The sequence below is a fragment of the Lissotriton helveticus genome, chromosome 3_1 (genome assembly GCF_964261635.1).
Source record: "Lissotriton helveticus chromosome 3_1, aLisHel1.1, whole genome shotgun sequence".
Classification (NCBI taxonomy): Eukaryota; Metazoa; Chordata; class Amphibia; order Caudata; family Salamandridae; genus Lissotriton; species Lissotriton helveticus.
Window position 1 is genome coordinate 1,427,852,884 of NC_136061.1, and position 12,620 is coordinate 1,427,865,503.

Sequence of the window (12,620 nt, forward strand, 5' to 3'; positions counted from 1 at the left end):
TGAGGTCCAGTATGGGTCTGAGGGACCCGCCCTTCTTCGGGATTAAGAAGTACAGGGAGTACACCCCTGTGCCTTCTTCCTCCACTGGCACGAGCTCGATTGCCCCTTTTTGCAGCATGACGAGTACCTCCTGCTGCAATAAGTGCAAATGCTCTGTGGACATAGGACGGTGTTTTGGTGGCAAGTTGGGTGGAGTGGAAGTTAACTCCAGACAATAACCGTACTGGATAAGTTTTCTGACCCACCTGTCTGTGGTGATGGATTTCCAGACCGGCAGGAACTGCTGCAGTCTCCCCCCCGACAAGTGTTGTATGGTCGGGGGGCAGTGACAGGGTGTCACTGTTTGTTGGTGGCGGAGGAGCGGGAGTTGTTGTTTCCACGACTTCTGCCCTTGGTGCTGTTGCCCCAATAGCCGCCTCTACTCTGCTTGGTGTAAGAGGACTGTACCCCACCTTTAGTGTATTGCGTTTGCTGGGACATCTGGCCTCTGGAAACACCTCTATTGCCTGAGCGACGAAAAGTAGTGCCCCAAAACTGTTGGGACTGGAGAGCCCCCATGGACTTTGCAGTCTCGGTATCCTTTTTTATTTTTTCCAGGGTGGTATCCACCTCAGGACCAAATAGTCTATCAAGGTTCACAGGCTGATTGAGGATGGTGGTTTGTATCTCCGGCTTGAACCCGGAGATTCTGAGCCAGGCCTGACGTCGCAACATGACACTAGTGTTAATGGCCCTTGCTGCGGTGTCCGCCACGTCCAGTGCACATTTAATAGAAGCGTTGGAGATGAGCTTCCCTTCCTGAATGAGCATCTCTGCTGCCTCTTTATACTGATCTGGTAGATGTTGTAACAGGGTCTCTAGTGTATCATAGTGTGCCCTGTCATATCTGGCCAAGAGTGCCTGAGTGTTTGAAATGCGCCAGATATTGGCCGCTTGAGCCGCCACCCTCTTCCCTGATGCTTCTAGCACTTTAGATTCCTTGTCAGGGGGAGGAGCATCACCAGTGGACTGTGAATTTGCCCTCTTCCGGGCATTAGAAACAACCAGAGAGTCCAATGGCAACTGGCCCTTGATGTAGGTAGGGTCGCCAGGTGCCGGTCTATACTTTTTTTCTGACCCACCTGTCTGTGGTGATGGATTTCCAGACCGGCAGGAACTGCTGCAGTCTCCCCCCCCGACAGGTGTTGTATGGTCGGGGGGCAGTGACAGGGCGTCACTGTTTGTTGGTGGCGGAGGAGCGGGAGTTGTTGTTTCCACGACTTCTGCCCTTGGTGCTGTTGCCCCAATAGCCGCCTCTACTCTGCTTGGTGTAAGAGGACTGTACCCCACCTTTAGTGTATTGCGTTTGCTGGGACATCTGGCCTCTGGAAACACCTCTATTGCCTGAGCGACGAAAAGTAGTGCCCCGAAACTGTTGGGACTGGAGAGCCCCCATGGACTTTGCAGTCTCGGTATCCTTTTTTATTTTTTCCAGGGTGGTATCCACCTCAGGACCAAATAGTCTATCAAGGTTCACAGGCTGATTGAGGATGGTGGTTTGTATCTCCGGCTTGAACCCGGAGATTCTGAGCCAGGCCTGACGTCGCAACATGACACTAGTGTTAATGGCCCTTGCAGCGGTGTCCGCCACGTCCAGTGCACATTTAATAGAAGCGTTGGAGATGAGCTTCCCTTCCTGAATGAGCATCTCTGCTGCCTCTTTATACTGATCTGGTAGATGTTGTAACAGGGTCTCTAGTGTATCATAGTGTGCCCTGTCATATCTGGCCAAGAGTGCCTGAGTGTTTGAAATGCGCCAGATATTGGCCGCTTGAGCCGCCACCCTCTTCCCTGATGCTTCTAGCACTTTAGATTCCTTGTCAGGGGGAGGAGCATCACCAGTGGACTGTGAATTTGCCCTCTTCCGGGCATTAGAAACAACCAGAGAGTCCAATGGCAACTGGCCCTTGATGTAGGTAGGGTCGCCAGGTGCCGGTCTATACTTTTTTTCAATCCTAGGGTTGATAACCCTGGCACGTGTGGGTTCTTTAAAAATGTTCGCAGCATGTTTCAGAACCCCTTTCAGCATTGGGAGAGTCTTGAAAGTCTTTTTTGCTGTGGAAAAGGTATCAAAGAGGAAGTCCACCTCAACAGGGTCAGCATGCAGCTGGACGTCGTGGTTTTTAGCCGCCCTCTCGATTAGGGCATTAAATGCGGCAGAATCCTCTGTAGGAGAGGTTTTGACATGTTACACCTGAGTGTCCAGGGCAGTGTGCTGATCCCCTGGGTCCCCTGCATCCACCCAAGAGTCCTGGTGATCTTCAGGATCAGTGTTGGCAGGGAAATTATACTCCTCATCCTCACCTTCCCCAGCCTCCCCATCCGAATAAGTGGGGGAGGGTGTAGCAACTGTTCGAGTACGTGGGGCAAGTGGCTCAACCAGAACCGGGGAATCCGCAGAAGACTTCTTGCGCTTCAAAGGAATCGTGTAGGACTCCAAAGGCTGCGTTGCCGTGATCTTCCTCTTGTAGAGGGTAAGTTTTCCGGTGTCGGCATCGATAAAGTGTTCCGACTGCTCTTCCATCAGGGGTTGTCGATGCTTCGAGCTCACCAGTGGCTGAGAAGGCTTCGACCCCGCAGGCACCTGCACGGGCACGTCGTCGACCGGCTTCGGTGCGAACGCCTTCGGTGCCACCTTAGGCGGTAACGTGAACAGGAGTGGCGCCGAGGACTTCGGCGTTTTGGCAACTTGCTTTGGGGTGGAAGCATCCTTCGGATCGACCGCAGAAGCCTTGTCCCTGATGCGTTGCAAAGAGTCCGACACCTGCTTTGTGAAGGATGCGGACGGTTTCGTGGACCCGACAGACGGCCTCGATCCACCAGCGTGTGCAGACTCGAGCGTCGATGCCTTGGCTTTTTCAGCCGATACGCGGGCACAGCCCTCTTAGGTGCGTCGTGTCCTACGACTGTGTCGACGGCCTTCGACGCCTGCGGCTTCGGGTCGGCGGGCTTGACAGCTGGTTTTTGTGCCCCATTCTTCGGCTCGACGCCCTTGAGCGATTTGGGATCGACGCCCTTGACCGACTTCGGCTCGACGCCCTTGGTCGACTACACCTGGTCGACAGCTTTCTTTGGCTTCGGCTGCGCCGACTTGTCGGAAGACGAGGAGGCGGCTAGAGGGACAGACGTCTTCTCTTTCGACGGCGTCTCCATTACTTTCGTTTTCGTCGACACCGAAGCTTTCACTTTCAGTTTCGGTTTGACCAACGGCGGCTCCGTAGAAGTGTCCGTAGCCGGGCCCGTAGGCGAGGCTGTGGAACTGGGTGTAAGGTCTTGGGTAAGGCCATGTGGCGATCCCTCGACCTGAGCCTAAGTGATTGTCCGAACGGGGCATAGCTCTTCCCCTGAGCTATCTTCCGTGGCCCCATAGGCCTCATTGTCGTCTCCTACCTCGTCGACGACTTCTTCTATCGAGCAGTTCGACGTCTGCGTCATAGGTGTAGTCGATCTCCTCCGCTGGAGTGGAAATCGGCTCTTGATCTTCTGGCTCGTCTGCTTCTTCCCTCTCGAAGATGTCCACCGGTGCCGGGGCCGACTGGTGGGCCTCCATGCGTGCCACGCGCCGAAGTCGAATCGTCTTCTTAGATCGAAAACGGGAACAAGCTTCGTCGTGATCCGGCGAGAGGCACTTGTTGCACACAGGGTGGACGTCGATGTGGGGATACTTCGATCCGCACACGGGACATTTCTTGAACGGACTCCGTTCCATGAAGAAGTTTGATTGCGTTGATTGGGCCTCGAGCACCGAAGAGGCACACGACTCTTCTGGATGTCCGACTCGGGAACTGAGCCGGAACAGAGCTGGGCACCGAACGCAAGACAATATCGACGGTATAGGAAAAAGGCATTTGGGCCTTAGGAAAAGTCTATATCGATTCCGAATTGGAGATGTCGAATAAACATCCGAACCCAATGGCGGAAAAAAAAAATCTGGGGATGGAGTCGATGCCCATGCGCACTGTAGTCCAGGGGAGGAGCCACCTATCTCGTGATACTTCGAAGACTCTTCCAGGACAACAATGTGCAATCATCCGGACCCAACACTAGGCGGCGATCTATGCTATAGATATGAATTCAGCAGCCCACATGCCTCTAACCAGTAGTTAGTGTTAGATTCCTTACCTTAGAATATCCCCAGGCGTCAGACTGGATCTGGAAAGTTTTCGTCAGCAGTACCCCTGCGCATCGCTAGGCGTCGTCTGCAGCTCCGCGTCCGTCGTTGTGATCCCCGGGATGACGTTGAAGTACTTAGACGCCGCCCTTGTGCGCTGACGTCAGTTCGGTACATAGCTTTCCACGCCAGGAACGCATAGCCATGATAGAAACCGACACTGGTGCCATAAAACTAGGGCCCTGAAAGGGATATCCTTAACCCTAGATATCGGTTTGCAGAACAGGGAGGATGGGTCGGCGGTAAGGAATCTAACACTAACTACTGTTTCTTACAGATATATCGTTACCGAAGGTAAGTAACTTGTGCATCTGAAAGAAACAGGTTAGTGTTAGATTCCTTACCTTAGAATAGATACCCCAGCAATACCAACCCCGGTGGTGGGTCTGCGAACCAAGATCACACCAGAAAGTCCTTGAGAACGGATCGGCCGAAAAAGCCATCTCTCCGGACTTGGCTGTCCAGGCAGTAGTGCCTAGCAAACGTGTGCAGCGAGGCCCATGTAGCTGCCTGACAGATGCCCTGCAAGGGGACTCCTCGACCCAGGGCAGTAGTAGCCGCTGTGGCCTGAGTGGAATGGGCCGTCGCCCCACAGGAGGCTCCTTTTTCGCCACGGAGTAGCAAACCTTGATGCACAAAACGACCCACCTGGAGATGGTCCGCTTGTGCAACGCCCGTCCTTTCTTAGCGCCCATGTAACCAACAAGTAGCTTGTAATCCACCCGGAACTGGCATGTACGATCTAGATAGGACAGCGCTCGTTTTGGGTCCAGACAGAGGAGCCTCTCCGCACCTTCGAAGGATGCGGAGGCGGAAAGAAGGTGGGCAAGGTGATGGACTGACCGATGTGAAAGGCTGTGACTACCTTGGACAGGAAAGGAGGACGAGTCCTCAGAACAACCTTGTCCGGATGGACAGAGAGGAAAGGAGGTTTTGAAGATAGGGCCTGGTTCTCACTCACTCTCCTGGCAGAGGTGATGGCAACCAGGATTGCAGTCTTATGAGTCAGAAGACGAAGAGGACAGTTATGAAGTGGCTCAAAGGGAGCGCACTTCAGATAAGTCAGTACAAGGTTCAAGTCCCACTGAGGCATCACAAAGGGAACAGGAGGGAACATGTGTGTGATGCCTTTCAAGAATCTATTTACAACAGGGGACTTAAAAAGAGAAGACTAATCAGGAAGCCTTAAGAAGGCTGAAATGGCCAAGAGGTAGCCTTTTATAGTGCCCAGAGCAGAGCCCTGTTGGGCAAGAGACAAAAGGAAGAGGAGAACCTCTGAAAGGGGGGCAGAGAGAGGATCCACAGCCTTTGCTGTGCACCATGCCACAATTTTGTTCCACCTGCAGGCGTATACCGTTTTTGTGGAGGGATGCCCGGCTGCCACAATCACATCACAGACTTCAGGAGGCAAGTCAAATGGCCTCAACTGTCGCCGCTCAATCTTCAAGCATGGAGGTGGAGACTGGACAGGTTCGGGTGGAGGACCGTCCCCTGCTGCTGCGACAGAAGGTCCTCCTGAAGAGGCAGACAAATCGGGGGATCGACTGACATGCTGAGTATCTCGGGATACCAGTATCTTCGTGCCCAGTCCGGAGCCACAAGGATGACTTGGGCCCGGTCTCGCCTGATCTTCTTCAGCACTCTGGGCAGAAGTGGTATAGGTGGAAAGGCTTAGAACAGACCGCGTCTCCGAGCGAGTGCCGCCTTGGAAATTATAAAGTGCAAAACTGAGGACATTGCGCGTTCTCTTCTGTGGCGAATAGATCTAACCAAGGCTCTCCCCACTACTGAAAGAGACCTTGCGCCACGTAAGAGTTCAGACGCCATTCGTGATCCATCATGTACCGGCGGCTGAGTTTGTCCGCCCTGGCGTTCAGGGAACCTGCCAGGTGTTGAACCACCAGGGTGACGCCCTGGTGTTCCAGCCATTGCCAGAGGCGCAGAGCCTCCAGGCAAAGGGTCCACGACCTTACCCCGCCCTGTTTGTTAAAAGTACCACATGGCGGTGGTGTTGTCCGTGAACACCTGCACTATACTTCCACGGACAGTGGGAAGGAATGCCTTCCAGTGCAAGTTGGATCGCCCGCAGCTCCAGAAGGTTGATATGGAGCCGGGACTCCCCCGGAGACCAGAGGCCTCTGATCTCCCTCTCTCTCTAGTGGCCCCCCCATCCCAGGAGGGAAGCATCTGTCACCACTACGAGCTCCGGTTGGGGTAGGGAGAGAGATCTGCCGCTGACCCAATCGCGGTTTGTGAGCCACCACTGCAACTGACTCGCAGTGCCCTCTGAGATCAGAACTTGGCTGGACAGGTTGCCCTGATGCTGTGCCCACGAAAACTTCAGGTCCCACTGCAGAGCCCGCATCTGCCACCTAGCGTGATGCACCAGAAGGATGCAGGAGGCCATCAGCCTCAGGAGCTGCAGCGTCAACCTGACCAAGACTCGGGATAAAGGCTGAAAGATCGGAATCAGAGCCTGAATATCCCGAACCCGCTGTTCGGGGGGGAAAAACCCTAAACTGCGCTGAGTCCAGAACCGCTCCGATGAAAAGGAGCTTCTGAGAGGGACACAGGTTTGACTTCGGTACGTTGATGGAGAACCCCAGCGAGTGCAGGAGGTCAGCTGTAGTCTGGAGGTGGGAGACGACTGTCTGGGGCGAGCCCGCCTTCAGCAACCAGTCGTTGAGATAGGGGAAGACTAAAACCCCTAATCTGCGCAGATGAGCTATAACCAACGCCATCACTTTAGTGAACACCCATGGGGCACTGGTAAGGCCGAAGGGGAGCACGGTAAAGTGAAAGTGCTCATGGCCTACCGTGAACCACAGGTAATGCCGGTCGGCAGGACGGGGATATGGAAATACGTGTCCTGCAAGTCCAACGCCAGTCTTCTGGGTCCAAGGCAGCTAGGACCTGAGCCAAAGTCAGCATCTTGAAATTCTCCTTCCGGAAGAAGCCGTTGACGCTCTGTAGGTCCAAGATAGGGCATAGGCCTCCTTTGCCCTTCTTGGGTACCAGAAAGTAGTCGGAATAGCAACCACGCCCTACTTCTGGCCCAGGAACGCGCTCGATGGCCCCCTTGGCCAAGAGGGCCGTAACTTCCTCCTGCAGAAGTTGCAAGTAATCCCCCGACATGCGGTGGTACTGCGGTGGCAAGGTTGGAGGGGTCGCCGCAAAGGGGAGGGAGTAGCCCCTTCGGACAATTTGCAGCACCCACCTTTCCGACATGATGGTACGCCAGTGGGGAAGTGATGGCGGACCCTGCCCTCCACTGGCAATGAATGGGGCCTGAAATGCCGAACTAGGAAGGCTTAGAGGTAGATGCTGCAGGGGCAGGTGTGGACTGACCCTGCCGGTGTCCCCCGGTACCGCCACGGCGGTAACCACGTCCGCGACTGCGTTGAGCCTGGGTCTGCGGTCTGTGGCTGGCTGGACGTGTGAGGGCGCCCCTTCCTTGGCCACGAAAGGAGCGAAAAGCGGAAGTTTGCTGGCATTGTCCTAGGCCCAAGGACTTGGCCGTAGCCCTGGAGTCCTTGAAACGCTCCAGCGCACTATCCGCCTTGTCACCAAAGAGGCGACCGCCATCAAAGGGCATGTCCATTAGGGTGGCCTGGACATCGCCTGAAAAGTTGGCGGACCTCAGTCAAGCTTAGCGGTAAACCGCCACCGTCGTTGCAATCGTCCTACCCAGCGAGTCTGTTGTGTCGAATCCACACCGTATGGAATAGCGTGCTGCACCCCGCCCTTCCGCAAGGGCTTGGGCGAGCTTTGCCTGGGCCTCCTCCGGGCACTGTGGCAGCACCTCCGCAACCGTATCCCACAGAGAGTGGGTGTAACGGCCCAAAAGGAAGGCGGTGTTGACAGACCGCAGCCTCAAACTCAAGGAAGAGAACAGTTTCTTCCCAAACTGATCGTACCTTTTGGATTCCCGATCCAGAAGAGCGGTCAGGAATGCGGTCTGGGAGGTAGAGGCCTGGATCACCAGGCTCTCGGGGGTGGGGTGAACGGACAGGAAGCTAGGGTCGCCCGGAGCCGGGCGGTGGCGTCAGGCCACGTTCCGATCCACAGGGAGGCCTGTGGAGGACTTGGATCAGGTGCCCAGCAGAACGTCGGTGAGGGCTTCGTTGAACGGTAGTAGAGGCTCCGAGGAGCTTGCCTGCGGTTTGAGCACCTCAGTGAGGAGGTTAGTCCTCAAGGCCGCGACAGGGAGCTCAAGAGCCTAGGCCTTGGCCGCCCTGTTCAACCCCATGCAGTAAGCAGCCCCCTCCTCCATAGCCAAGGAGTGAGTAGAGACTAATCCAGTGTCGGGCGAAGTTTCCAGACCACTGGCCTCCCCTAGCTCGTCTGCCCAGTCCTGACTCAAGAGGCACTGCAGCGCCAGAGGGTCCTCAGACTCCTCCCAATCCCCCTCGTCATCCATTTCCTGATATTCTGGGAAAAATGTTGGAGCCGGGTCGTAGGTGAATTGCTCACCCATCGACGGCCCGACGCCAAACCCGGACCGGGGACGTCGTCGTCCGGGGACGGTGTCGTGGGCGACACCCCCGGGGCCGGCGCCAGAGGAGGAGTCGTGCGGTCAACTGGCAACGACACGGATCCGGGCCCGGATCCTGCAGGGTCCTGCGGCGTCGGGACCGAAGTCGACGACAGCGCCGAAGAACCTGACGTCGCCGGTGCCGCCGGCCCACTAGGGCTCCCAGTCGAACCCGAAGGCGCTTCAGCAGGTTCTGACGGAGGACAGTGTGACCTCATGGCCGAGACGAACGCGCTGACCTCCTCTGGTGTCATGTGCAGCCCAGGGACCGGCAGGTATTGAGCTGGACGCGGCGCTTGCGGCTCCGGCGGAGCTGCGTGGGCAGTGTCACCCGAACCCCCGGTCGCGCGAGTGTCAGGAGGAGTCGGAAGAGCGATGACACCTCTTCGACTTCTTTTTTGAGTGCCTCGACTTACCTGAGTACTTGGAGCCCGACGAGTGGTGTTGACTCTTTGAGCGGTGATGACGGGGCTTCACGACCAGTCCCTCCACTTCCTCCTCGGCCGGGACCTCGAGCGGCGCAGAGCTGACTGCCGGAGATCGAATCGCTTACGTGACCGCTCCCGCCTAGCCTTCAAGGTCAAGGCCCGGCAGTCGGGGCACGACTTGTCATGGTGGTCGGACCCGAGACAATAAAGGCACTGACAGAGGGGGTCGGTCACCGACATCAAGCGGTGACAGTCCTCGCAAGGTTTAAAACCAGGCATCCCAACCGGCACTGAGAGTCGAAGGTAGACTCGAGAAGTGATCAAAAGTGATCCAAAAAGTTAGTAAAAAAATTACTAAGAGTACTGCTCTTCCCGGATCTGCGCTTGCTGGCGCAGAAAAAAGAAGAACTGATGTCAGCGCGCGAGGGAGGCGTCTAAGTACTCCGACGACGTCATCCCGGTGACGCTGACGACGGACGCGGAGACGCAGACGACGCCTAGCGACGAGCAGGGGTACTGCTGACGAAAACTTTCCGGATACAGTCTGACTCCTGGGGATAATTTAAGGTAAGGAATCTAACACTAACCGGTTTCTTTCAGATATTGCATTTATATAGCGCTTACTACCCCTGACGAGGCGTTAAAAGCGCTTTTTGGCGAGTAGCACGCTACTTTCATCCCGCTTTCCACACTTTCCTGCTCTAAAAAGGCACGAGGTGCTGATAAGGGCGGATCAGCAATGATATAAAGGCACGCAGAGCATGACAAGAGCATTATCTAGTCCAGTAAGGTATTTCACAGGGTCAATAGAGGCAGTAAGGCTGCACTCTGGTCTGTAAGATTTTAACAGAACTTTAGAAACAGAGAGATCATATGATACACCAGGCTCAAGAGCCAAGGTATGGCCCGGTGACAGGAAGCCATAATAGTGCTTTCGGCAAAACTTCTGGTTCAAGCAAGGTAAACGACAGTCAACATAGCAGGGCATTTCAAATCAAATGCATACTTAAGACTTGCCATCGGTAAACCACTCACAAAAGGATGAACTACTGACCCACCTTGATTCACTTATGACAGCGACACTGCGTAGTTCCAGTATGGGTTTTGTTTTGAAATACAGCATAGTCCGAGACTGTGGAAGGCTCCAAGCGCCTATTTCAAGTTCAACCCAGGGCCGATTAATAACCTTGTCAGCAATAGTAGTAATATGTAGTGGTGGTATAAAACAAAACAGGGAAAAAGATCTGCGCATCTTACAATGAGAATCTAAGATTCAACGTCCTTATGTTAAATGACGTGTATCTTCTCCCTTACTTGAAACTGAATTTACATAACTTACAGTATCTGAACACATTTATTGCTGATATTGGTGCGACCAATACTTCCTCTTCACTGGTGTAACTAATTCTAGCAATCATATTAACAACATGTTGCACATGAGATATTACAGCAGGTACCTTAAATTAGTCCTTAGCTAAATGGAAACACAGATGCCCATTTTTAAAGGCATTACCAGGCTTGGTTGTCGCAACTAAAAACAAATTGCAAATGATTAAGTAGCATTAGATCTGCTAATCCACAGGTATACCCATTAATGTAGTGCGCCTGCACGCCTTTCACTCCTGGGGAGTTACAAGTATATACAGTAACTTGGTTATCAAAGTGAAAAGTAACGGTACCAGAGACCCTAGGACACCAGAGGCAAACAAGAGCACCCATTACGGGTTCTACACAGTAATTACCCAATATGTAATCTGAGTACACAGTGAACAGTCACTACTGGATAACACAGAGCCACAATTGTTTCCAGCTCAGTTTAATAACAAAAACAAATGCACCATTTCTTACCTGGCAAATACCCTGTGTTTGTTAGCTTTTTCTTTGCCATATTGCACAGACTGAACTTCAGTTCTCCCACTGAAAGAAGGATCAAGTTAGCTGTAAATCATTTTATACTCAAGGAAGCGTTACTTCAGTTCAGGTTAAACATTGAAACGAACACACACTTTATAATGCCCAAGGCATCACAGTTACTAGATAAGAATACACACATTCAAAATATTTCATAGATGTCGTAAAACCCATGTTCACATGTTGCACTAGTCCTCCCACGGTGGCAGAAGCACTGCTTCGGTACCATGCGGGAGGAAGGCGTCCCCCCACTTATTTTACCGGTGGACCCCGTCCCCCCTGCCAAACAGCTGGACTTCACTCTTTGTCCTCTCTGGGACAAGATCGGAGCTCACAGGACGCTGCACACACGCTGGCTTTACAGATGCAATCGCATCTAAGGGATGAACGAGGCGAGGCAATGAACCCCATGGTGCAAGCCGCCTTTTTTGATGTCACTTCCTGTGACAGCGTCCCCCCACTTCTTTTTTTAGGACTTGTGCCCTGGAAGCAGTACAATGCTTACAATGGCTCCTTCTAGCCCGAAAAGAAGTCAACTGTGAGCCAGCGCTGGTAGGCTTCAACACACATTTGGTATTTCGCCACAATAATATGTAAGCAGCATGCATGCTCAACTGAATAAAAGGAACGCGCTTTTCAGATCCATTGAAAAAACAAGAAACCTGTTTGGCAATTACTAGTTACTATTACAATTATTAGGGGAGAGGACTTGGCCTAACGGCTAGGGCGGTCGACCTAGAATCTGGGGAACCGGGTTCGAGTCTCGGCAATGACACTAAACAGCCTGTGATTCTGGGCAAATCACTTAATCTCCCCGTGCCTAACAAAAATGAATGTGTCCTCATGTAACGCAACTGGTGGTATGTAAAGCGCTCTGATACCCGATACATAAAATTCCGTAAGAAAAATAATTAGTAATGACCGTTAAAGATAACTGCATCAACCATATTACATTCTAGGAAGAATTAAACCATGCGCATGTAGTCCAAAGAATTAGCAGTGACTATGTTGCCAAAAAGATGGTTCAGCACAACCAAAATATAAACTAAATCAGTCATCATAGATTATCTCATTAATTCCATCTACCCAGTTACATGAATGATAGACTTTTTTTTTTAGATTCCTTTTCTTTAGCTACAACCAATGTTTAAATTCATTGTCACTTCACTGTGGTTATGATATTTAATTGCTCAATGCAAGAGAAAAAGTTTGTCAACGCGGCATGCATATCTATCGAACACCGAGACCAGAACGTTCGCATCTAGGGCATGTGATGTAAACAGTCCTGGCAAGGACAGGGTCCTGTAGTGCACCAATTGAACTAGCAATTGAATATGTAGATTATACCTTCATCAAGAGCTCCAGCTGCACTTCTGGTGATCACTATGACCTTGGAGTGTGAAACTCACAGATCATCACAAATGGTAGAGGACAGGATGGTTCAGGATTCGTTTTCAAAGAACAACAAGCAATGGCATAGCCAAAAGGACTCGCTTTGGGACCTTATAAGTATTTAGCCCTCGGCCATCCTAACAAC

At 52.8% G+C, this 12,620-nt stretch overlaps 1 protein-coding gene across 1 annotated transcript in view; it reads right to left on the reverse strand.

The window, feature by feature from the left end:
* PTPN4 (protein tyrosine phosphatase non-receptor type 4) overlaps positions 1-12,620 on the reverse strand; it is a 1,253,225-nt gene that overhangs the window by 825,757 nt on the left and 414,848 nt on the right. Inside the window, exon 13 of the mRNA XM_078682081.1 lies at positions 11,021-11,089. Coding sequence (XP_078538207.1) covers positions 11,021-11,089 — 69 coding nt within the window. The remainder of the gene's footprint in view (positions 1-11,020; positions 11,090-12,620) is intronic.